This window comes from Antrostomus carolinensis, unplaced genomic scaffold (genome assembly GCF_000700745.2).
Source record: "Antrostomus carolinensis isolate BGI_N321 unplaced genomic scaffold, ASM70074v2 scaffold8802, whole genome shotgun sequence".
Lineage (NCBI taxonomy): Eukaryota > Metazoa > Chordata > Aves > Caprimulgiformes > Caprimulgidae > Antrostomus > Antrostomus carolinensis.
Window position 1 is genome coordinate 1 of NW_010298993.1, and position 27,870 is coordinate 27,870.

At 35.3% G+C, this 27,870-nt stretch overlaps 1 protein-coding gene across 1 annotated transcript in view; it reads right to left on the reverse strand.

Annotated features, from left to right (window-relative positions):
- Positions 1–582: 582 nt before the first annotated feature.
- The window catches only part of LOC104520833 (disintegrin and metalloproteinase domain-containing protein 10), a gene marked incomplete at both ends in the record, with an annotated part of 33,031 nt that continues 5,743 nt past the window's right edge, over positions 583–27,870 (reverse strand). Inside the window, 9 exons of the mRNA XM_029083661.1 lie at positions 583–733; positions 1,589–1,772; positions 3,392–3,555; positions 5,746–5,929; positions 6,538–6,630; positions 7,781–7,930; positions 9,351–9,454; positions 17,322–17,480; positions 19,685–19,803. Of these exons, the coding sequence (XP_028939494.1) occupies positions 583–733; positions 1,589–1,772; positions 3,392–3,555; positions 5,746–5,929; positions 6,538–6,630; positions 7,781–7,930; positions 9,351–9,454; positions 17,322–17,480; positions 19,685–19,803 (1,308 nt within the window). The remainder of the gene's footprint in view (positions 734–1,588; positions 1,773–3,391; positions 3,556–5,745; positions 5,930–6,537; positions 6,631–7,780; positions 7,931–9,350; positions 9,455–17,321; positions 17,481–19,684; positions 19,804–27,870) is intronic.

Genomic DNA, 27,870 nt, shown 5'->3' on the forward strand with positions numbered 1-27,870 from the left:
CAGCAAACTTGCTGACAATGCACTCTATAATATAGTCCAATTTAATTTAGAAAACAAGCATTTAAAAAAAAAAATCAACTATATCCTTCAGTCATCTTCCAGCTAGGCAATGCTCTAGAAATGGCACTTGGATAGGATCCAATTTTATAATATCCTCATTATCCTTTGGGTAACTAATACTTTCCTGTACCTACTGTAAAAACAGCATCCTGGTTGTGCTTCTCTGGATCAGTTTTTGCAAGATTTCCGCACAAGACATTCCCAATAAAGATAACAGAATTTCAACACATATTCGTCTGTACTGAGTATTATGACACGTTAGCATTTATACAATCCAGTGCCATATTATGTTTTTTCAAAAGCTAGAGAACAGTCATCTAATGAAAAGTAAGCTACAATTAGCACCAACAATTGCATACCATAAACGTGCTTATGAACTTCTCACGCACTGTATAAGGCATTTTAAACAAAATAGATACTTTAACAATAATGCAGGTAAAGAGATTCAGACTCTAAAATACCAATTATAGCTATCAAAAAGCCCCCCAAATTAAACTGTACTGTAACAGACATGCACAATACCTGCAGTGTTTGCCTGGTTTTAACTTGCATTTTTTATCTTCTGATTGGTTCGCATCATAACAGCATTCATCTTTACACTGGTCACTGTATCCACAATCACACTGTTCTCCTTGTTCAACCAGTCCATTACCACAGATGGGTTGACCTGACTCTGAAAAATGACAGTATAATGTGTACAAAGCACTACAAAGAATATGCAAATAGACTTATAAATGTTAACATTGATTTGCAACAGCATCCAGCTAATTGTGACTGAAAATGCCTGGCCAAGATGGACTTCAGACTAGCGCTCAAATCAACTTGCATTATTTGCTTGCCACCCAACTTAGTAATTCCTACAATTCATAGAATTTTAAGCCTCCGAGTAAAAGGCTTCGTCTGCTAACAGATTCTTGTGTCGATAGGAAATCAACAGTGATAAAAGGAAGCTTTCTGCTAAGTCTCCAATGGAGCAGCATCCTTTCTTGCACTCCTTCTCCTTTAAAAGAGTCTGAGGACCTTGAGGCAAAAGCTGATGGTACTGGGGTGAACTATTACTACTCCAAAACCCAAAACTACTCACTGCACAATCTCACAAAATGTGTAAGAGCTCACATAACAGACTCCAGAAAGAAAATTCCTGCAAAATCCTTTTTTTTTTAAAAAAAAAAAAAAAGTTTAAATAGAATTTCCTGTATTTTAATTTGTGCTCCTTAACTCTTGTCCTTTCACTGGGTGTGACTGAAAGTCGTCTGGCCCACCCCCTCAGCCTTCTCTTCTCCAGATTAAACAGTCTCAGCTCTTGCAGCCTCTCCTCATATGTCAGATGCTTCAATCCCTTAATAATCTCTGTGGTCCTTTGCTGGACTCACTTCAAATCTCAAATTCAATTATTTACTTACAGAATCTTTCAGTAAAAAAAAAAAAAAAAAAAAAAAAAGAAAAATAAGTAAAAAATAATAAATTTCTAATTAGGCCTAATAGTAATAGCTCAGCCATTTGGATTTCAGGATGACTAAATACATACCAACAAAACAATTATTTCTCTTTTTCTCAAGAACTTGGCTGATATTTCGAATGCTACAGACAGAGAACTTGTTGTTGTTAAGTTTGTCCCCAGATGTAGCTCTTGCATACATTATATAATTGCCATTTTCTTTCTGTCCCAAGTTCTTGGATTCTCCTGGAGTGCACTCCATTCCAGAATCATGCTGCAAAACAAATATTTTAGAACTATTTCTATCAAGACAGTTTCTGTAAATTCTTGATATCTTTTTATACATGGGCAAAAGTAACCTGATTTGGTAACCTTAACACAGCGAGAATAAAAGTTTCATAAGAATAAAACACCATCTTATACTATAAGGTATCTTGGACCAAAAAATTACACAGAAAACAGAGGTTTGGGGTTTTTTTTTTCCTCTCTCCCCTCCAGACAACAGTAGCAAGTATCTACTTTCTTAAGTTTTAACTTATTTGCATTCTTGGTAATGTATACCCCAAGTGCATATCCTGGAATGCATATTGACTTGCAAAAGCTGCCATCCCCTAAAAAGAGTGGCTTTATGATCACAAAAGGGTGATAAACATTCTGTGGAATAAAAGCAGGAGGAGTTAACTGGAACAGCAGTCCATTCTTTTCATTTGTTTTGAGGGAGGAGACCTTCAGAATAGTGCAGAAGTCTGTTCTTGCCAGCCAGTGACTAGACCTATACAATATCCAGCATGATGAATGAAATGCATAACAGGTCGGCATACTAGCAATTAGCAGACTGTTAACATACTAAGTTAAGTGTAAAAGGAACTGTAATGCTGTTCTGATGCATGCAGCTTTCCAGAAATAGAAGCTATGTCTCCAGAAGAAGTAGGTAATTTTTAAGACTTTCAACAAAGTTCTGAGAACTACAGAACTTACTATAGTTTGGTAGACCCAAACATGTACTTTCATGTATTTCCCTGGATCAAATGCAACTTTGAGTAAAATTAAAAGAACCAGCTTCCAGACTCACTCAGTCATACTTGTTTTTCAATTTCATGTGCTCGTGTTTTCAGTTATACTTGGAAGGCCTGTTCCCACTCAGAGCAGTGGTATTAGGGATTTTCTCAAGGCACATGAAGAAAGCATTCACACATGAACATGTGTTTTGGAAGAACTCGTCATTCCTGTCATATCTTGATTTAATTTTACTTCCAAGAGTAGAAAGCTTATATGCTTGTTTTAAAAATAAAAAACTCAACGCAGAAAACTCTGGTCTCATCTCCAGCAAAACCAAAAGCATCATGTTTTCAGCTTGCCACAAACAAATCATGTCCCTAAATGACTGGGAGAAAATTTTGCTCTAATACATCGTTCTTGGTATCTTAATCCTCTTCACAATTTTCCTGGGTAAACTTCTACGTATAAATAACTGAACATAAAAAAGAGCCAGTTCTATCTTCACTTGTTGAATAAAATGTCATATTAATCAATTTTGCATCAATTTTTCCTCCTCTCTAGGATATACTAAAATACATTTCAAAGATGTGTGTGACCCTAGTCTTCAATAAAAAACAGAGAAGTTTTTGGGGAATAATAATATAGACCCTTTATAAGAGATTTAACTACTAGAAATAAACAATTCACAAAATGTACTGTTGTACCAGTGTTGTCAAATACTCATAAAAGGGGCTTAGTTTGGTAAACTTTGTTTTTTGTGTGCAATGTACATGCACATATGCACATGCAGTCATGATCATATTTTTCCTGTTCATAAGCAGTAAAAAGTCCATTTGCAAATCATACACTTTGAAATGGCTGAAAGTGAGTTAGCAGATCAACAGTAATACTCACAGGTGAACCAAAGTTATGCCCAACCTCATGAGCAAAAGTGATGTGAGAAACCTTGGGAGGAACATGAGAGCCATAGTTCTGAACAGTGATGATTCCAGTGTTCAAAGACTTCTTCTTACCATCAGAATACAGTTTGCTCTTTTCACATATTCCACCAGAGCTCCCTGCATACAGACAAAATTACAACAGTTCGTCATTTAAGAAAAGAAGTACTGTGTTACTTTTCTAGTAACATTTAGAACAAGAAATAGCTTGCCTCCTCAGTGGATGCTTATGGACTAAAAGTTCTCCTGTGTAATTAATATTAACCCAACTTTCAAAGTAAATTAGATTTAACCATACTAATGCTCTCAGCACTGAATGGATAAATTCACACAAGAAGTTAGCTGTTTTAGAATAGCTATTAAGTAAGAGCTATTTTGGGCTTTCACTGCACAGACAAGCCCTGATTTCATCATACCTGTAGTACAAGACTAGCAGGGTGCAATGTCCAATACAGGTAGCCTCAATCTACGTGCTATTTGGATTTCACTAAGTAAAAAAAACCAAACCAAACCAAAAACCCCCACACAGTAAAATCACAGGAGATCCTCTCTCATAGCAACAGCATTTATATAAAATGCCTAAGATTAGCTATACATCCTTGTGAGCAAAAGGGACTCATTTTTCCACTGTACAAACTAAATCTGAAAATGCTTTTGAGGTGCGGGTTAATCAGACCCATATTTGTAAGGTCAACAATCAAGTGCATCACACTGTTTGGAAAAGTCTTGAAATTGTGACTTTAATTTCACAAATTTTTTCCATAACTTGAGTTTGTACTCAGGCATTATCAATGTTCTAAAATTCAACTAACATAAATGGTATCTAGAAAATATCCTAAAGAAGTCTCCTTGCTTTCTGAAGTAAAATTTCATTTTAGTGAAATAGCCCATTTAACCTTTCTCAGTATGTGTATTAAGGATGAAAATCTCTCAAAGTAACTTAATTTTTCTCAATTAAATTTAGTTTTGGAAGCAATGTTTATGGAATGCACATTCCAATTCATCCTGTGTTTGCTCACTGTATACACTAGACCAATCAGGACAGACCCAGTTTCTTATTTACATAGGCCACCTGTGTTATTTTTCCTATGGTTCTTCCACAGTCACTAAGCTTAGTCCACACAGAGTCCTCTAGCATACTTACTACACTCATGGGTCCACTGATCTGTTACCCCTATGAGTACTCTACTAATACTTACTTGAGCATTTTAAACTCTTAAAATCAAAGTCCAAGAGACTGTCATACCACAACAGTTTTCCATACAACTCCACTACTCTACAACCAACATATGCTTTAGAGGAAAGTACAGCAGTAAACAAAGTGAGGTTATAATGTACAGTTACATCTCATGAACAGTTTAACATAACAGTTAACAGGTTCCTCCACAATTACTCGAACTCTGTTAAAGCTCTTGATAATGTTCTCATAACAGTATCCAGTCTCTTGTAAAGTCTCATAGAACCTGTTAGTCTAATTCCTTATTATATAGAAATCACCCAAGGGAAGACTTTTCCTTCTGAATTTCTGATTTTGATTTCTGTGAAAGTTTCCACAATTTGGAATTTGTACTGAGCTATAATTAAAGAATTTGTATTTACTCAAATTTAAAGACCAGCAACTTTCAAATATATCAATTTATAAAACTACTACATCCTATAAAACTAATACATTCAGGACAAACATCTTGAGATGCTACACACATGAAGACAACTGATTTTTTTTTTTACACTAAGAGATATATTTTGGACCCAAAATACCAAAATAGATTGAAACTTATGAGCAGCAGTTCTAGAAGAGTCATAGACTAACTATTCTGTTATCTCCCAGAACAAGACATCACTGATTTTACTTCATTAAAAAAAAAAAAATTGCTTCCAATATGACCTAGAAAACCTAAGGATTCTGCAGTGTAGTTCTACTACAAAATTCAAACTGCATAGTTGTAAGCTCTGTCTATATGTATATAGCAGAAATGCTTGTTCCTTCCATCACTTTTCTGGTCACTCACACCTGTCATAAATAAAAGGCCATCCAAGCAATACCACCTTCGTCTAACAAAAGAAATAAGTTTTTCTGCATTATTCATGCCTTGCTCATCAGAAAGACAGCTAATTGAAGTGACATGATATGCTGATTATATTTAAAAAAAAAAAAAAAATTAAAATCAAACCATACCTATCCAAAATTGTGAAAAATTGGTTATGAGATTTTTGTCTATTTGCAGTCAACTTAACTGACGTAGATTCTACCTTCTTTGTATCTACCTACAATGCTTTTTCTCATAGTGCTGAACGTTTGGATATAATTACCTGAAGGGGCTCCAACCCAAGCCAGACCAAGGACTCCATCATCAAAATCACGGTCTGTAAACACATAGGCCAAGCAATAATCATCATGATTCTGTTCCGAGTTCAGTTCCAGAAACTTTTCCACACCAATGTTAGGAAATCTGAAGGGATTGGAAGAGTCCTTCTCATCTACAGTTGTATTAATCTAAAAGTAAATTGAAACCAATTGTAAGACATGACTCATTTTCACTTGACTTGAAAATATCAGCTAAGAGGTTTACTTTTGTCTATACCTTGTTACATTAAATTGTTAAAGATGTTGCAAAAGATTTATAGGCCTTGACAAATTACCACCCCAATATTTGGAAAACCAAGTTCTACAACAAAGAAAGAATTGCGTTCTTTCTTGCATTTTTTTCTTTTCCCTTTCCATCAGTACTCAAAAGGTTATATTTATCCTCTTAAAAAACAACTTTTACAAGGAACTTACAACCTGGATAGCCATCATCTATTTTAGTATTAAAGTTCTTGGAGAACAACATAGTCTGTGCTACATACAGTCAACACTGCTGAAACACAATAAGTTGATTCCTACAAAAACTGACCACAGCTTAAAAACAGAAGTAGCAGGCTTTTGACAATAAACACTAAAACCAACCAAATAAATGCATCAGGGAATCATTTACTGCAGAGACATTTGTGTTACAAAATTACTAACAAAAAATGGTTACAAGTGAACAGCAACTGGACTTTTGAAAAATCCAGCCTCCAAGCAATATCAGTGAAGTTGAAAGTATTTCCAATTCAACTTACTCTTATTCGTTTCACCATGAAGCTGATGTTACGGATTCCTGAGAAATCTGTTGACTGGTAAATTGTGTCAATTGCTTTAACATGGCTGGATATCTGTCAAAAAACAAAAGCATCTACAGATCAAAGATCTATGCACTATGTTATAGCTAATCTTAAACAGAAACAACTGCAAGGCCTATACTTTTACATAAAAGATTTTGTGCCAGATGAACTCTAACAGGCATTTTTAATAAAATGCTGATGGCAAATAATGGAAATAAATCACTTTATAACCTAGTATCTGCATTGCCACCATGCCAGATAACAGAAAGTATTTTGTCATTTGCTTTTTTCTTTTAACACATAATTCTATCAACAATTCAGATACCTGTTTGTGATACTCATGATTCATTGCTATGATAGCACTGTAGTTAAAGTTGTATTCAAAGCACTGTAGTGCTTTTTTTGAGAAAAAAAAATTACTTGGTACAGCATTATTTTTCCACTTCTGGTAGGGAAAAAATAAAAGATTTTTTCCCTTTTCCAAGAGCACATAGAAATACTAACTCATTGAAAATGTGATTTTGAAGGTGACTTCAGAGCTTTGGAAAAAGTTTCTCAAATCAGATTGCATATGTACAGTGTGATGAATAAATAGTAAAAGTCAGATTTGCACGTGGCAGTGAAATTTCAGAGTTCAACAGAACATGTTAGTTATATTTTTAGCAAACGATCAGAAAAAGACCCCAAACACCAAAATGTTTTCCAGTTACTAGTATACTGACAAATGAAAAGCATCTGCCTTTAGTTGCCATTGTATTTTTAACCTTCCACTACATCAGACACTACAGGAACAATTCTCAGTGTCATTAGCTCACAGCTAAAATTTCAAATGGAATGCTATGCAAGTGTTAACACAGAGGCTTGGCAGGCTATCAAACAGAACAGAACTTCTCAGGAAGTATTATTTTTCTGAGTAAGAATTGAGAAGTCAGACTGCAAGTCTTGCTCAAGGTGCTACACAGACCACAACTGCCATTATTAACTAAAGGAAGCACAAGTGCCCGGGACTTTTGTCACAGACACATAGCATCTTTTTAGTGAAACAAAAAAAAGGTATTTCAATCAAGTCAAGAGCACTGTAACAAATGAAACAAGATATTCTAAAGTAAATAAGCAGTAATATACACAATTAAATTACATGAAATTTATCAGAAATACACAAGTAAAAGCAGATAATCTAAAACAAAGGGATTGGAAATACCTGTGCAATTACAGCTTCCCTTGTTCCATAATGCTTGTAGAACAGATGATCAGTCTGAATATACAGCTGACATGTATTTTTTTCAGCCTGAGTGGCACGCTTTTTTCTTAAAAGCTGTGGACCATTGTTCTTAGGCTCTTCAAAAGGCTTCTACATATACACCGGAAAGAAATATATTAATTTTTTAGATCTACATGCTGCACAAGATTACCTAAAAATAGTGATGGATTTTTCTAAACGTATTCCACTAATACAAATGGTTTTTCATTCTTTTTTTTTAACCCAGAAAGTTTCATGAATCTTGAATTAAACTAAGTATGATACAGCCAGTTTACAACTATGCCATCCATTTTTAATGATATCTCAAACCCTTCTGTGCATTTTATTTTATATTACAAAAGGCAGCAAATGTGAAACAGATTTTTTCATTCATGTCATCTTTGGATTTTTTCTTTTTCATAATCCTTTTCTAAGATGAACAAACAGTTTGCAGATTAGGAAAAAAACAGTGCTGTCAGACTCAAATGTACCCTCCCTAACATAGGTTATTTCAAATTGTAATTACCTTAGTCAGATACCTCGGCAAACAGAAATACTTAAGCAGTTCAGTATGGGACAAATGGTACACTAAACATGACATTAAAATAATGCTCATTAGTCAGAGCAGTATCTGCTAACACATTTGCCTTATAGTATTCACTGGCCAATGGTCTGCTCTTTCCATGAAGTTTCACAAGTAAATTTTTCAGAAAGCATGTTACTGTTACCAACACCAAATTGTGTAATACTGTTGATAATTTCTGGAGTCACAATCTAAATAAACTTTTAAATTGTTGATGCTATTTACTATTTAACAAGCCATACTGTGCAGTTTTGTTGGCATATACTTTACTGACAACACAAAATTATGCCAAAACCAGAAATAGCTTAGAACATAGCTAACACTAAGAGAAACTCAATAACTTACTGTTGGAAAGTGTTGGGGGAAAAAAAAAAAAAACAGATTTCATTACAAGTGGTGCAAACCTGAAGGCAAAAAAACTGCAGGACTCTAAACAGGTACACAAGCCTGTTCCATGGACTACTTACCTCCTATTACAGGCAATCTGTAGCACGCTGTAACCCCTTCAATCTTTCAATATTGCTAATATCACTTTATTTACCACCAAAAGCACTTGGATACTCCAAGTGTGTTACATTAACATAACTTCAAAATCTAAAAGTTATTACTCTTCAAGGACCAATATATTACTCAGGGACCTTAAAACTCTTCCTGCTCAACTACAATGAAGTATATTCCTCATCTCAAGCTTGATTTCCGCACCTATCTAAAATTGCAACTACTGAAAAATTTGAGATCACGCAGGATTCATTAGGCATATGAGCTAGCACATCTGTGTTGTAGAAGCAATGAGGAAAATTTAGAAAAATTATGTTAATAAGAAACCTCTAGCAATAACTTAAGTACCTCAGAAAGTGGAGGGATGATGAACAAAAGTAAAAGAGACAATGTACAAGGAAGTTATTACACTAATTTCTAATCAACATAATCCATTAGCCTGTGTTGTACCTCTGTTGTTGGTTCTTCTATACCAGTCATCTGGTACTTCTGCATTCTTTCAAATACTGAATGATCTGCACAACCTCCTTGTGGTCCATATTTATGAGGATATTCTAAAAAGAGGAAGGCCAGGTTGAGTTTTCAAAATTCAAGTACAAGTGCAAAATATGGCTGTATCACTGCAACTTATTCAGATTGTGTCTAATATTGCTCATGTGGTGTGGGGGAAGCATTCTAAGATTCAAGCTTTATGCAGATGTCTTTTTCCATTTAACATTTCTACTAAGATACATTCTTAGTTTTACAAACAGAACAAAACCAACAATTGCTTTTTAACATTGTTTTCTTATAGACAGCAAAAGAAAATATGATGAGCAACATCTAACATAAGAACAAGAGTTACGTTGAACTAACAGCAACCTTAAAAAGAAAAATGAATTCACAATGGAAAATTATTAGAGATGAGGTATACTAAAGACTGCTTGGAAAGAGAAAGGTTTTTTTATTCTATTTGGTAAACTAAAACTAAGAAACCTTGCCAACATTCTTAAAGGATTTTATTACTTATCTTCCAAGGAATTTTTGAAAATTTTTATATTATGTAATTTAACTACCAAATACTTAAGAACTGAAACTCTAATGGTCCTTGGTTTCAAACTCAATTCTACAATTCTAGAATTATGAGTTTGCTAGCAATTTTACTGACAAGCTGAAATGCATGATTTCCATTCTGGAAAGTAAGCGATACAATTAAGGATGAGAGATGAGTGTGCGTATGTATATATATGCATGTGTGTAGACTTAAAACTTAAGAGTTACAGATTACTAAATTTACAGATATATTTAAAACTTACAGGCAAAGTAAAACAAGACTTAAAAGAAACATTTTCATCACCTCCTTACTACAGCTGACTGTTTAAATTTTAAAAACAAAACAGCAGTACTATCTGGGTACACATCAGTTAACACACTGGAGATCCAAACTAGCTCAGTGAGAATATCATACAATTGGCTGCTTACCAAAGATAATTCTTTCAATACTTGTCAACGCAGATCTCATTACATACGTGAATGTGCTTTCAGACAAATATGGTTAAGTTCTGACTGTTAGTATCTACTGAAGAGTTATAAGCAACTCATATTTGCAGAAGCTTCCCCTGGAGATGAGAAGTACTGAAGGGAAGAGGTCTTGCCCCTTCAGTTTCTCTGCAGATTGGATCCCATTATAAACCGGTGCCCCAGTAAAAGATAATGAGCTGGCACTGAGGACTTCATGTCCACGTTATATGCATTTCAGGGGATTTTATCCTAGACTAGCTCTAGTCTGGTTCTGTGGAGCCAAAGCCTGTTAGCAGTTGGAGCACAGTAGATGCACTCTTGCAGTATGCACTCTGGTAGAGTTTCATCTGACAGTTGCCTTTATCTTTGATTCTCATACCCATTTCCTGCAGTCACACTGTATGATTCTGCTAAACTATTTCAACATACAAGCCCAACTTACTTCAGATTTTCTCTTGCATCATTAAAGTCTATACTTCATATTTCAATCACGAAAAGCTAGGGGAAAATTAAATAGCAAATAGGAATAAAAAATTATCATATCCTTGGCATACAGCTGAGTTCTGAAAAAACCAAACCACTTAATATGAGTTTATGCTCCAAAATACCCAAAGACCAGATTCAGTGGACTGATAAGCTTAAAAGGACTAATCAAGAAATAAAAGGAGCCTTTCAACCTTCATTCTTCTCAACCACATATATTCATATGTATTTTAAGAGATCATGTTTAACACTAGTTTTTTTTAAAACTAGTTAATGACAAATGAGGCTAATTTAAACACAGTTATTTTTTTTTAAATTGGGTCCTTTTCCAGGTACAAAGTATTTTACTGCAATTGTAAACTTTGCTTAGTAGGAAAGAACTAGATTTAATAAACACAGTTCTTGGCAAAGAAAGTTTCAATCTAAAAGTAACAAAGATTACATTTGGGTGTAAACAGTTACTCCTTATCTCACTAGCAAATTAATTTTATCTACTGTAAAGGTATCCAAGTACAGTATTCTATTTCAAAATATACTTCTAGTCTGAATTTTAGAGAAGCTGCTCCAACAAACAACAAAATCATATTTTTTTGTGTCAACTTTATGCCTACTCTGTTTTGACTAGAGTTTGCCAACAAGATTATTAGCAAAATCTTGATATTGTGTGGGAGATAATTTGTTTGGATTCTAATAATGTTGTTTCTTTAAATTAAAAAGAAAAAAACCTTTTGAGAGGTAACTGCAATGAATGTGCAGTACTTAGGTTTTTAAAAAAATTCTAGACTTCTGAAGGAACTGGTATTTTCCTTTCACTATGGTACAGAAATATTAATGAATCACTGTAATTAGAACCTTGTAAGATTATTTAATGATTTTCTGCATATTAGTTTCCCACATTTCAATTCTTAACACCACACACATAGAATTTTTGAACTGCTGTCTCATCACATTCCTCCCAGTACGGTTAGCCCTTGCACAGTGCCAGAAGAATGAAAACAGTCATAAAGAGAAAAAAAATGCTCTTATTGTAAACTACTTCCCCCCATTTGATTAGCAATGTAGTGGAACACTGGCTTTGCCTTAACCAGTATTAAACAAAAAGCACAGCTCACTCACTGTTGAGGTCATATGTACTTTTTGGGATCCTTTTTACTATCACTAGATTGGAGTTAAGAGGAAAGGATTATAGATATGATCCTTCCCTCCTCTATCTCCACAACTTTTTTTTTTCCCTTCCCACAATAGTAATTAAAAAATTGTACTGTACTTAGTCTAACTAAAATTCTCATTACTCAGCATTCGATTTCACATAGCCTACCAGTCATCTCTGTGACAAAAACACATTGCACAAGGGCGGGAGTAATGGACAATACTGCCTCACCACTGGCATCACCGTACTTTTATTCATACTCTGTGGCATTATGACAATTGACAGAATAGTACTAGAAATAAATGTTCTCAGTGCATTACACAAAATAAGCAGTCTTTCCTCTGTATCTTGTTTTCCAGAGAGGTTAGGAAATCCCTTATTACCTTTTTAATACTGACTGCCTGCAATTCAAACAATATTTCTCACTTCCAAGGTAATAATCTAGTAAGAAACACTTTGAAAACATGACAGTTAAAATTATAAAGAATTGAACATGAAACAGTCTGCAACAGCAATTGCCAGGGTTTTTTGCATGTGCTGGAAAAGACGAATGCCCCATGGACAGATTTTAATCCACCCTGTTAAACACAGGAGACAGGTAATATAGGATAGTTCACTTTGGAACCTCTGCTAACTTACAGAGAAAGTTGCATACAAAGCTTTCTTTTGATAAATGCTGCATTACCCCCAAACCATGAAGGCACTGTTCCCTCTTCATCCTTTGAGACTTCCTATTTCCACCATGCCCTGCAGCAGTTTCATTTCTGGAGCTAAGCAGGAACTACATGCTGTCAGATGACTTGGACAGTTTTGACCCACATCACAGAGGTCTGTTCCATGTTCTTGTGACGCTTTTAAATGCCCTGAGAGGTATAGCCTTCTGCTAGTTCTCTGGGATCAAGAGCTTCTTAGCCTATTCCTACCACAACCCTCTGAAGTGATCAAAGAAAAAGCACACGCCTTCACCATGAAGTGATTGCTTACAGTGAATGCAGAGCTGAGGAAAAACTAGAAGCCTACTTTCCATTAAATCTATAAAAGAAGAGTTTAATTACAGGATCAATTCTCTAACTAGAGAAAATCCTCAGGCAAAACAAATACTTTATTTTTCTTTTCCTGTATTGTCCAGTTTCCCATTTTCCGCTTTCAATTTTTGTACATCCTGACATCACGTTAAAAGAAGTAAACAATGACAGTAGTAATAACATAATAAACCTTAAAAAACCAACAAAAAATCTTGTCATTTCATACTTTCTGACAATGATTTCTTATTCTAACTAGATGGCAGATCATTATTAATGATATACAAAACTACAGATGCTCAAAATAAGAATTTTTATCCTGATCATATAAATTTTTGTCGTTTACTTGTCAGTAAATAGTATGATCTGTTAAGCATTTAGGTTATCTACTTAATGGATACTGGATTTAGGCATCTGGGGCAAGGATATGACATCAAACTTCTATTAAAAATTATGAAAGTTCAGTTCTTCAGTCATTAGCAAAAGCAATAGTATCAGAGCAAAATTCAAACTTAAACAGATAAAAAAACCCCCTTATTACAGATTTCATTCTAAACAGCCTGTCACCCTGTGTGCCCATGACAACTGACAAGCAGACTTTCATTAATAAATTGACAACCACAATATGAAAAAAAAACCAAACCCAAGTTCTCACTAATAATACATAGTTTGCAATGGTCTGTTCATTTAACAAGTAGAGCTTTGCAAAATTACAAAATACTTTACTTTCTGTTCTCAGTTGTATAGTTCTTCCAAGACCATAAGACAATTAAATGACCATGTTTATTTTCCGTAAGGTCTGAACAGGATTTTCCTGTCTACTGTTCATCTGAGGAAATACCAATTTTGCATTTTATGGTATGAACTTGGGGATACATTTGAAGCATATACAATTTAAATAAAGTAAATATAGCTCAAATTAAATACTAATCCTTAAAGACAAGTTTCCAAAATATTTTAATTAAAATAGCAAGTTGCATCTTTCCAGCATTAAATTATAGATCTGTTTCATCAACAGCAGTTTAGAAACTAAAATCAGCTTGTGTTTTGAGACATGAATAGAAAGCTGCCTTCCACTGGTCACCACATCAACAGACAAAAGCTGCCTTATAAAGTTGACAATATAATCCCCATTTATTAAAAAAAATAATAATAAAATAAATCTTTTGTTTAACTACTGAATAAGAACTCATTGAGATGCTAATCATACGTTGCATTGTATTTCTGAAAAGCACTAAAAAGCATATTGTTTCAAAAGACTGAAACATGAGCGACCAAAAAATATTCCAAATCAAAGTGAAAACAGTTACTTCCCAGTCTCTCCCAAGCTAGAAATATGAGCATTTCTGTTGTCCTGTGTAAGATACTAGTGGTTTGACTCTTATTTCACAAGAGTTAGCTTTAGATTAGAGAAACAACACCAGATTTGCATACTTGATTTTACTTTTAAAGCTACCGTAAAGTTTAGGTTTTTTAGTTGTTGTTAGGGTTTTTTTGGAGCTGCAGTTCAATGCAAAAATAGCTCTCATGAATGGCAAAAAAATTTTAGCCTCAAAAGCACTATTCAGAAAGTGACAGAAGCAGTTGTATACTTTGGATATTTCAGACCACAGGAATCCAGAGGCATCTAGGATACCAATGAAAAAAGTTAAACTATACAATCAGAATGCGTGCCCATCAGACTCTGCATTGACAGCAACCAACGGTAGCGGCACATTTTCAAACAGTGCTGCTTAAACTTAGCTCCAGGATGGGCTATTTTCAACCATGCTGAGCAAGCAGCAACGTTCACTCACTTGATTTGGAAGCCATATTGTACTGCTGCTTTAACGTGGCTCTCTGGGATAGATTTAGACAATCCTTTCTGAACATCCCATTTTGTTTCTAACTGATGTTTTTGATGCACTAGATTCAAGAGGAAAATCAGTGTAAGCCAATATACTATCATCTGAAAAATTAAAAAATACACATTCTGCTCCCATTCACTTTAAAAAGACATTAATATGAACCAATTTCATCATCAGCTTTTTCCAGCTCTCAAGTGATCCATTCACTCCTCCAATAGAGATCACTGCTACAAAACAGCAATACTAACTTTCATAAAATCAGATTACCTGTTTCTTTAAGGTACAGGTCTATTTCTGTCATTAGTTGACAACAGTGAAGAGTATTTTTAGTCATCCACTATTTACAGCATAAGGAACTGGGACATGAGACAACCTTCCTGCTTATCTCGCCTCTTGGAAATTTGGCAAATTACTGCCTTATGTCCTTTACTTTCCTCCTCCCCCTGTTTTCTCTAGCAGACTTTATAAAACCCTTTGTAAAGCAGACAGTGACTTATTTCAGAAAGTCCTATGTAAGTGGTAGTCCAGTATTCCCCCTATTAAGCAGCGAATTGAACTGTTTGGTGAGACCTATAAAACATACCAAAGAACTTAGAAGTATGTGCAAATTATTCACAGAAATGCTGTTATAAAAAGACATACCTGGCTTCACACCAGGTTTTTCTATTTTTTTTTTAAATTACTTTCTCCCAGTACTCTTCTGTTACAGCAGCAAACCCTGTAATACTCCCAACAGCAGTTAGAGGGGCAAACTGCCTTCTCAGACTTTCACCTGCAATGCTCTTTAGAGCTGAAAATTAAACACATGCTGCAACTTCTCTCTGAGAATCAAAAGCAATGTATGGAACGCTATCCTGTAGTTACTTTATTCTCAAATATGGCTCTTGTAAGCACCAGGAAAATATATATTTAGTCAGTCAGAAAACAAGTGTAGCTCACAATGTACATAGAATTCAATAATATAAATGCTGTATATGCATTTATATTATATATATACAAAATGCTTCTGTATTCATTCAGAAGCTCTTTAAAAGCATGCAACTTCTATTTGATTTTGGTTAGTAATCATGCTTACAGAATGGCATACCAGGAAGGACAAACATATCTGCTAGCTCACAGCAATTTTAACATACTCAAAGAAAGCAAACATACTACCACTGAATGTAAAATACAGCTCTACTCCAGAAGCTTTATTCAATTAGAAAAATAAACAAGATTTGCTGAGTTTTTAGCAGAGAAAGAGAATTTCTTTTTATTGCATTCATGCAAGAGAAGTAACCAGAGAGAGTATTAAGGAATAACTCTTTCACTGGCTTACAGCACAGAGAAAATGATAATATATAAAGCCAAATCACAACCTGATATTTTCCTTATCTATCTTCCTATTTTGACATTTTCACAATACAGTATCACTATGACACACCTTGAAAATGATTTATACATGCATCATCATGAGAGTGGTTCCAGTAATTTCTACTGATCTAACCCAAGACTCTTCAGCCAACTCCAAACAAGATTTCAAACTCACCTCTTTTAGGATTTGCACAATGGCCTGATGGGACAAGTTTTAGAATGAAATTACAGTTTAAATTGATTTTTAAGCAAGACTGAAGTCCTAGATAAGGTTATCTTGCAACACACAACTTGTTAGCTCCGTTAACCAAAAGATAATCTTAAAGCAACTTTCTGTCAACGTCTACTTGGAAGGATTGAAACTTGGAATCTCAGCTTTATTGCAGTATTTTTGGGGGCTAGCACAAAATTACTTAAGCATCAAATAAAAATAATTTTTATTACAACTGAAGACTGACCATACACAAAGAGGCAGGTAGAGTGCAAGAGAACTCTTGATACATCAGTTCTGAAGATGCAAAAGTATTCCATGGTATTTTCACATCCTTCTGGGTGTTTACAACTAAAGCTAGGCCTCTGGGGTTATACTCTTCAAGTAGTAGTCCCTGTACACTTCCATCAACTACTCTGTAAAATGGGACATACTGGTTGCCACTACAACCTCAAGAGTTCTCTGAAGGCATCTGTGACCTACTCATGCAAGGGTAGATTTAGGTAAACGCTTAGTGACTTGAACTTTAATTATCCTTTATTTTGCATACCACAGGGAAGAACAATCAGTATAGAGCATTTTAGGAACGCATTTTTCAAAAGAAACATGTACCCACTGAGTAGAAAATATGCCGCTTATAAATGTAAACCTGACTGCTAAAGATTTCTTAAAATGGCAGAATAAGGAAGACTCACTTTGGTTTGCCATAAATTTCTTTAACATCATAACTGTATATTAATCACTTCAGGACAGCATGATTCATAGTGTCATACATAAGCCTACAAATGGCTTACAGTTTTTGACATTTAATAAAAAAAATTTATTTCATCTGTAGCACAAAATGGAAGTACTCACTGATATCATCTTCATGATAAATGACAGAGTGGAACGGTAGAGTTTTGTCCTTAATGTATCTCTCTGCTGGCTCAATATAAAAGGTCCCGCTATGAGTTTGGATGAATCCTTCAAATTTTCCATCAATAACAGATCCATGGCTAAGACTTCCCTGCTCACCTGTTATGGGAAAAAGTGCATTATTTTTTTATATATACCTTTCCAAAAGCTTTCAGTCTTGTGCAGACTTCAAGCATACACTCTATCCAAGGTGTTAAGCAGACAATGCTAAAGCATGATACTTATGTAATTATCCTGACTGTGCACCAGTTCTCAAATGCTAAAAACCTATATGAACTACAGGGTAATAAGATTCTGGATAACAGCAGTAAGACATTATTGCAGAAAGTTTGTGTCTGAATTTTTAAGACTAGGATTATTCAACATACAGTTATCCCAAAAATCACAGTTACTAAATTCAATAACTTCCTAATCAGGTGCCTAAATGACATGTTTAAAAAGCATATTCAACTCCATATTTTAAAGCTGTCACATATACAGTATATAATCCTACATCCAAGACCTGCCACACATCTATTCATACAATTATAAAATTAAAAAAAAAAAAAAAAAATCAGTGTGCATAGAAATTTGAAAGCTTTCAAAGAAAGATATCCCTATATTCAAGACATCCATTTCTCTCTTCAAGCACAAGCCTCTTAAAACTGTAGCTAGGTTTAAATGTGGGATGCAGTGAACTTGTATTTGAAATAGTCACAGTCTAGAAAAGTACAACTGTCAAAGTCTAATCATTGACAACTACAATATACAGCATCCTCAACAAGCCTTTTCCATAAAAAGGATTAAAGATTACTAAAATAATGTTTATATATTCCTCCATTAAGGAGGGTTCAGAATCACACCACCAAATTATCAGATCTGTACTCATTCTTATCAGTATCCAGCATTAATTTCTAATTAACAATTATTAAAAAAAAATTAAAAATCTCATACACAGTAATGAAATTTGGAAAAAGTAGCTTGAAGATATGCCATACAACTCTTAAGAGAGAATAAACAGTAGAAATAGGCTTTGTAGAATGCTAATTTTAAGATATTCTTAAGTGAACTCAGATTTACTTCAGACTATATTCCATTAGATCGTGCATTAATATCCTGAATTTATAAGCCATGTATCTTTGGAAATTTCAGAGTACTTGGAAGGAAGACTCTTGATCTGAATGGAAATCAAAAACCAACAGCAAAAGGGTTTATTTACTTAACTAACTTTGTTCATGATCTTCATGACAAGTACAAAGGTGGGTTGAATGAGAAAGATAAAGAGGAGTAAAAGAAAATGTAAAATAAACCCAGTGAGTAGATTCATGTGGATCCTTTAATCTCATCCTTCAGTAATAAGAACTAAAAGCTTTTCTGAAATAATTTCACAAAATAAGAAAAAAAAAAAGCAACAAAAGACCACATACCTTTAAAAGCCCTCTGACCTACTTAAGTCAACTGATAAATTGGTCTATCTAGATGCGTATAAAGCGTATACTTCTTCTTGCAGTTTAAAACAGTCACTTCAAGACTGTAGGACATTACTGACAAAGACATACAAAGAGTATGCTCATAAACAGAGCTGACTTCAAATTCTATAGGCATGAAAATTATTAGGTAAAATATTGATTTGTTAAGTGTGATTGCGACATGAGAGTAAAAGCAGATGGAATCATAGAATGGTTTGGGTTGGAAGGGACCTTAAAGATCATCTAGTTCCAAACCCCCTGCCATCAGCAGGGACACCTTCCACTAGACCAGGTTGCTCAAAGCCTCATCCAACCTGGCCTTGAACACTTCCAGGGAGGGGGCGTCCACAACTTCCTTGGATAACCTGTTCCAGTGTCTGACCACCCTCACAGTGAAGAACTTCTTCCTAATATCTAATCTAAACCTACCCTCTTTCAGTTTAAAGTCATTTCCCCTTGTTCTATCACTACCTGCCTTTGTAAAAAGTCCCTCCCCAGCTTTCTTGTAGCCCCTTCAGGTACTGGGAGGCTGCTGTAAGATCCCCCCAGAGCCTTCTCTTCTCCAGGCTGAACAGCCCCAACTCTTTCAGCCTGTCCTCATAGCAGAGGTGCTCCAGCCCTTGGATCATCCTGGTGGCCCTCTTCTGGACTCGTTCTAACTGGTCCATGTCTCTCTTGTGTTGGGGGCTCCAGAACTGGACACAGAACAGTTTAAATGCATTTACATACATTACTAAAGTTTAATAATGAAGACAGCTTAATCATACAGATTATAATTTTCCTCCATGTACTATTAAAAAAAAAATCTTGTTTAAAATTACTACACTTGAATCCATTTTAAAGTGTTGTACTTACCGTAAATGTGTCCAGTGTAAATATGGGAGGTATCATAATCAATAACTTGGTTTGATATTTCTACTTTAAAGTCATCACTAAAAAGAGATGTATCTCTCTTCATTCGAAGGTTGAAGTGTCTAAAGTGAATAAAACAAGATGGTAAATTGGCTTTGAACTTCAGTTGCAAGAGCACTAAGCAAAGTACTTCTAATCAACATTTCTGTGCAATTTGCCGATCCTGTAAAATTTACTTATACAAATTGTTTATACTGTACTAGAATTAGACCATAGCCTAGATGGATTTTCTTAAGCAAGATTATTTAGATGCTTTTGACACAAGTAGCTAAATTTACAAGATTTAAGCCAGAAAACAGGGTTAGACTTAAATGCATAAATCTATAATGCTGACTTTGAGTATACACTTGTTCCCGTTCCTCCAGAAGACACAGATGTAGCTTAAGGGAAAAAGCAACTATTGTATTTCATAGCACTGTGAAGCAGGAGAAGGACAACTATCATCTTATTGTCCTTTCATTGCCAACATGTAAACAAAATGTAGGTAAGCCAATTACTGTTTCAACAGAAACTCAAAAAACAAGACAGGCAACAACATTTAATAAAAAATACTCAAACTGGTAGGGTTACATGCACGACTATGTAAACAACTGCTCATTGAATGATCTTGCTCAGATTACAATACTACATTCGTTGATGCAAATCCTCCCGTTCATCTTTATGTAAAACATACTACATTTTCTTCGTACAAAAACAAAAGTTTGGTTAAGTTAAATCAAGCAACATAGCGGAAGTGTTTTAAAATGCCTGACAAGTGAACTCATACCTGTGACAACAATTAGCTTGCTTCAGAATTTCATTTTGTATTCTCTTAAAGTTTGTATAAACACATTGTGCAAATACAGATCAGTGAAGTTGTTGAAACTTCAGTCATTCCAATTTTACTCTCGATTTTCTTCCTATATTTTTCTCTTTCTGCACAATCACAAAATTGAAGGAGTATTATAGTTATGACACCAATTTGTTACACAAAAAGTAATTCTGGTAAGTTGACTACATTTGTGTCAGTGTCTTCATCTAAAAAAAGTGACCAGTCTCTCAGTATACACAGTATACTTATGAGATAGCTGACTTTCCATATTGAAAGCTAGTTTCCAACAGGGCTGACAGAAAAATAACCAAAACAATTAAGCACCACAGTGTAAAGTCAAATAAATCTGATTACTTTTTAGTATAGCCAAAGCATATACAAAATATATCTTCAGTATTCACTTGCACATTAAATAATATGAAACTATAGTTTTAAGTATTTTGAAACAACTGTACATTAAGATGCAAAATTCAAGATCAAAGATAAAAGCCATGTCTACGCTAAGGGTTCTAGTGACTCACGTTTAATATTCAGTAATGTAAACAGTACTCTACAATCAAACTATCTTTATTTGTTATTGTTGCCACAGTATTAATAAAGCTTCAAAGCAAGTATTCTCCTCTAGTGATGTGTTAGAGAGATCTGCTACAAGGTGATGAAATTCTGAAATGTGGCTGGTAGATGGGGAAGATTAAACTTCAGCACTTCTCTGTGACTCTTGGGTTTAGTGTCATGCTAACCACTGCTTGTATTATAGTTTCAGTATGGATTAATTTTATGAGGGCAGATTATCCTGTTAAAAAGGAAGAAAGAGTTCATTACATAGAGATAAAAAAAAAAAAAAAAGAATTCTTCTTTAAGTTAGTCTCCTTACCAGCTCTGTAAAACTGTCTTTTGGTAACATAGAGGTTCATGAGGATGAGGAGATAACTGAATAGGATGGTGGGGGGAGGCAGGTGGGGAGGGAGAAAGACTTAAGCCACCTTGTGTAGCTCTTCTGAGCACGTTAGAAATGAACAGCAGGCAGGGGTAAAAAAAAATTAAAAAAAAAAAGAAAAGAAAAGAAAAGAAAAAAAGACCAGCACTCTTGAAGAACTTCATTCAAGTACTTTGAGAAGTTCTACTCACGTTGGTTGTAATACACTGCTCAAGATGTAATACAGATTTTAACTCCATTTTAGTTTGAGTTTTTTCCCTGTGACCGAGTTCTCCAGGGTTACTGAGGATGGATCAGACTCTCTTCAAGTGCATCTGAACTGAAGTTAAATGACAAAAGATCCTGGATACTTCAGAATAGCTCTCTTCTTTTCTCTAATATTTGCTGGAAGACTTCTTACCATAAGTCATCTATAATTCTGTCTCTGTGATAAGCTGAAGTATCTACTAATCTCAGCAAGTGCACCTATTATGGCTAAAATTGCTTTTTCCTGGTAAAAAAGTAGGTATTCTGAAAAAAACCCAACTCTATATAGCACTTTTCTCTCAGAAGTCTGAAAAAGTTCCTTTAAAACTAGATTTTTCTGGTTGTATTAATGTAATTTTCAAATAAAATTGAAAAGCAATTATCATCTCTGGCACTCAACTACATCAGCAATTTCTTGATTGTTTTGAAGTATACTATGTAAGACAATGCAGGTCTTCTCATAGTAACTCCAGACATGCCAGTGAAGTAGGGAAAAATGGACTTCATCTCAGAATGAAAGTAATTTACCAAGTTTAGCCTAAAATAACAGCAAGTAGATGAACTAGCCCCTATGCCTCAATTGTGAAGCCATGCAGGGTGTCCTCTCCTAAGCTGTCAAGTCATCCATGTTCTCATACTTACCAATTAGCATGACATTCAGCATTGCACTTCTGGAGCTCCATTTTTTACTATCACAGAATCACAGAATGTTGGGGATTGGAAGGGACCTCAAAAGATCATCTAGTCCAATCCCCCTGCCGGAGCAGGAACCTAAACAATTTTACACAGGAAGGCGTCCAGGCGGGTCTTGAATGTCTCCAGAGAAGGAGACTCCACACCCTCCCTGGGCAGCCTGTTCCAGTGCTCTGTCACCCTCACTGTAAAGTAGTTTTTTCTCAAGTTTAAGCGGAACCTCCTGTGTTCCAGCTTACACCCATTGCCCCTTGTCCTATCGTTGGGCATCACTGAGAAGAGCCTGGCTCCATCCTCATGACATTTGCCCTTAACATATTTGTAAACATTAATTAGGTCACCCCTCAGTCTCCTCTTTTCCAAGCTAAAGAGATCCACCTCCCTCAGCCCTTCCTCATAAGGGAGATGCTCCACTCCCTTAATCATCTTGGTGGCTCTGTGCTGGACTCTCTCAAGCAGTTCCCTGTCCTTCCTGAACTGTGGGGCCCAGAACTGGACACAATATTCCAGATGAAGCCTCACCAGGGCAGAGTAGACGGGGAGGAGAACCTCTCTTGACCTACTAACCACACCCCTTCTAATGCACCCCAGGATGCCGTTGGCCTTCTATCATCTAAATACACTTCAGGGTCAGTTTTGAGTTTTGCCTAGATGGCCTGTACTACACAACTGTGCTTTTGGAAAGGTAAAGGGAAGTTCAGTAGAGTCTATCAAAGCTGGGAATGGTTCTTCCTTCAATATTACCCTACCTGTCACTTCATAGTGGACTGCTAGAAATTTTATGCACCAAATGAAAAGTTTCACTAGTTTTAATTTTAAGACAACTCTATTCTCCTTTCATTTTCCCCCTCTTCTTACTTTCCATGTTGGTACATGACTAACACTAAAAATTCTAACCCATGCTGTTAATTTTATATTTATTAATAAAATTAGCTCTATTTATAGGATTAGAGAACTATTTCAAACACAAAGTAACACAACTGTGTTTCACAATAACAATTCTCTGACTTCTTATAAGTGTCAGTGAAATTAACTGCACTGAAAAGATGCCAGTTTATAGGTGGGAAGACTCCAAATTGTAATAACTGATTCAGTCATCCAGTAACTTCATGAATTCTTCTGAGGACAGGAGACTCCACAGAAGCTCAACAAATTTGTCTATAACATTCCTGAACACTGTTTCTAAAACTAGCTACAATGGAAGAAATAAGCAGCTTCAAATAAGCCTTTTGGTAATTACTATTTCTACAGAATGCATTGAGTTCTCTGTGCCAGCACCTGTTATCAGTGTAAACTAAGGTATTCCCTAACCTAGCTACACACCACACAGAAGGGAACTATTTCCAGAGAAATAATGGTTCATTTATTTACACACTTAATACCTTGCATAAGACATTTCCCAGCAGTAGTTGTCTCTAGAATAAAATTCAATTGTTTAAGATCAAGTTTTTGACCTTGCTTTATTTGTTACTGCTTCTGTCTTACACATACCTGAAAACTGATATGATAACAGGCTATTACTTGGTTACTTACAGTTGTTTGGTTGAAGCCAGGATTTTTGATAAAACTTAATATTGTTATATAATCTGTTTTGATAATAAACTACATCTTATTAATCAATGGCAGTACCCTGAAGACTATCAAGAGGTAGACTTTTATATGCTTAGCTAAAACCCAGCAGTTTCCCACAGGCTCGAGTTATGTCAATCCTATGCTCTAATCACAGAGCAAATGCATAAAAAAAAAAGTTGTGTGTATATACTGACAGCACTTGGCAAAATGAACATAAAGGTGTACACGTAAGAGTTAATACTTCATCTATTATTCCATTTCTTTTCAGGATGAGTTACCTTCTAAGATCAGTGATTTTGCCATGATGAAATGTCCAATATACTGGGACACTGACAGGAAGTCTGCAGAGTGTTTTCCAAAACTGGCAGAAAGAGTTATTATCAGTAGTATACAAAAGGGCACTCGGTGCTTTCCCTTTCCTACCTTTCCTCAGTCAAATTGCAGTAACCAGTGACAGGCTGAGCAGGCAGAATCACTCAGAGACCAGAGGAGACTGTTTACAAAACCGAAAAACAACAAAAACCCACCCTCACCCCCCTGTCCCCCCACCCTCAAAAAAAGAAAAGAAAAAGAAAAAAGGAGATGGAGGAGTTGCCCCACAGCTGGAAGAAGTGGTTGGGAAAAAGAAACAGAAGGTGATGGGTTGGTGGCAGTACGAAATGTGACTCCAGTACAAAGAGTCCATTTAGGTTCACGCTCTTTTCTTCTCAGTTGGAATCAGACAAATCTTTGCAGTTGTGCCTCCATGAGCCATCTCACAAGTCAGGATCTAGAAGATACTACTCTGCTTGAAGTGCAAGTCTTTTATCCTTACTTTTTCCATTTAAGAAGGCAAAGACTCTCTTCACTCTGAAAAATGGAAGAGGGTCTATAAATGGAAAGGGAGAATAATTTGAGCCCTTCTTTCTAACTGCTTCCACATGAGGCATACCAAAATCTAAACTCTGTTCCCATGGATTGTCAGACTCATTCCAACCCTGAACTATATTAAATAGAAGACAGCTTAACAACTTAATGGTGGGATTCAACTACTTGCAAGCTAATTCTACAGAACCATCACACTTATGTAAATTATTATTTTTTTTACACTGTTTTCACTTACTATTAAACCCACACAACATATGCCATCATCATGTATCTGACAACTTTCATGCTGCTGCTACTTACACTAAGGGAAGCATATCTTTGAAACAGCACATGATAGCATCTCCAGGTTTATCGTTCTTTCTATTACCCACCTAGATGGAGAGAGCGCGTATCATCCTCTAGTAAGTACTTATCTAAAAACCAAATCTCTACAGCATTGCAATGCTCAGCAATCCCAGCTGGAATGCTTGCAGGTTGGTTGTTTTCCATCAACACCTCTAGGGTAGCACTGGTGACTATTCAGAGATTTCTTTCCTGACCTCCAGAAGTCACACTTGCTAAGCTTGTTATTCTAGAACACCACAACTGAGGATGCAACCTTCATCCTAGACAATTTGCTTGTGATTATTCTTGATATTCATAGCTGTAAACACATAAATGAGCTCAGATAAGAGAAACCATCAGCTACATATTGACTAATTTACACTCTAAGTCAGTCAGTCAAGTATCTCTCTCCTGAAGAGAATGGTGTACAGATTTTAAGAGCAGAATAGTCTTTAGCCAGGGTTGATTTTTTTTTCTTCCTCCTTTCAGTAAAACTTCTCTGGGAAGTTAAGTGCAGATTCTGTCACTTGGTTTCCTGTTTATCCAAAATAACCTTCCCATTTGTATTTACATAAGGTTGAATATTAACATGCAGTGGCATGTTCTAACATAATTCAAAAACATGTGACCAAAAAAAAAAAGAAAAAAGGTAAGATGTACTAGAATAAAATCACAAGGCATCAAAGTTGCTACATGAATTCAAACTAAGAAACTAGTTTAGAAAGAAGCTTTCTTAGCAAAATTATTAAAGATATAGAAAGAAAAGGAATCTGCTAGCTGATAATATGAGCACATATGAAGCACACAAATACTTTCATTTGAGTCTATTGCTTTTCATTTTAAGAATATGGCTTTTTGAAAACATGGCTATGTCTACTAAAGTTTGTTGGCCAAGGAGCAAAGTTCTAAAGCATTAATATAAATTTCAGCAGTACCGCTGGAACCCTTCTGTGCCTCAGCTGGGAAAATCTTGCCAGTCCAATGTCACTGTACCAGGCATTTCCTAGACAAATCTGAGTGAAACACTAAATGCCTTTTTTCCTGAGGCTATGCTGTATTTAAACCCATAAAATGCAAGACATTTAGACCCAGTCTCTAAAACATTTTTAGATTAATTTAATTAAAAAAAAAAAATCAGTAAGAACTCAGATCCTTGCTTCCCAATTCTCTGCAAGATAAAATTGTTTTATTACAAGCACCGCAGAATGTTGTTGTTTTGGGTTTTTTTGACAAAACAGATGTAGAAAGTGAGACCAAATTCATGGGTCTCTTGCCTGGCAAGTTATTTGACAAGGTATGTAACTTAAAAGGTAAAATAGGTAGGGGATGATTGAAGAATAGTCACAGCACTGAACAAAGCTGAAAAGACTACAGTAAGAACTAAAGAGATTTTTATTTTTTTCTTTTTATAGTCAGGACAGCCAAAAATTGTAGTAAGTAAATGTTGCAAAAAATTCACTTAGTAAAATTCATGGAAATAATACATAAGTCTCACAGAAGCCAACCAGTCAGTCCTATTTGATGATCACTAAAACAACCTATTTAAGAAATCAGTGTGTTTAGGAGGGAGTTTAAGTGCACATGGAACTGAAAAACAGACACAACAAATTTTCAGATTACTCCAGTAACAGTGGATCTGCTTTATATTCTGACAGATTCGCAGAATGTAGAAGATAAAGCCATTTCATTCATTGAGTACTATGTTGTACGTACAATTACAAAAGTACTTAAATTAAATGCCATAAAAAGAACATCTAGTGTTTAATAAAAAACAGACAGTGACAATATAAAGTCTTCTTTAATCCAAGCCTAACTAGCTGAGTTACTTCTGCCCATCTCAGACAGCATGGCAGCATGCTCAGAACGTTCATATCAAACATGGTTTCTGGGCAGGTAGCCTCTTTCATTTTCATAACCTATTAAAATACAGTCAACAGCTATTTATTTAAACATAAACATTTAACACTTCTGAATAATGAAGGCAATAAAAAGGATTACAGATTACTATAGCACCAAGAATAAAAAAACCTCATACTTAATTAAGAACTCTGAAATTTTGTGGTCCATTCCTGCCATTCATGACTGCATTAGAAAGCTCAACTTTGACTGATAGCTGTTCAAAATAATTATGAAAAAGATACTTGCACAGAAAATCAATATTAAAGCCAATCAGCAAACAGTGCATTCACAAATCTGCCTTGCCAAATGGTGCAGTGAGCACAGATTAAGACACAAAGCCACACAGTTTCACAATATGCAAGCTCTGATTCTTATAAAAGTTCATCTGCTCAATGCAAAACATTGTAAAAGGTAGTAGAATATTTAAGAATCAATAATCTATTGAGCTTTATTCCAAACTGGGTGACAATTTACAGCAACTTTACCTAGCAGCTGAATTGCATGCACATGGTGCAACATATAGCTTTTTTTTAATAATAAAGACATTATAGAAAATTTGCTCATTGACTAGAGGGAGGAAGGGGGGGGGAAGATTACATGGAGTAGCCTACTACTAGCAGTAGTGAGACTAATGGGAGTTTTTTCCAACTGCTTTTTGAACTCTCAGCACTTTGATGTAATCAGGCAAAACAACCTCAACTGGAAACTTGCCTCAAGCATCTTTCTCACTCCTGGCACCCAGTGCCACTTTTGAAAGTGCTGATAGGTACTTTAGCTGTC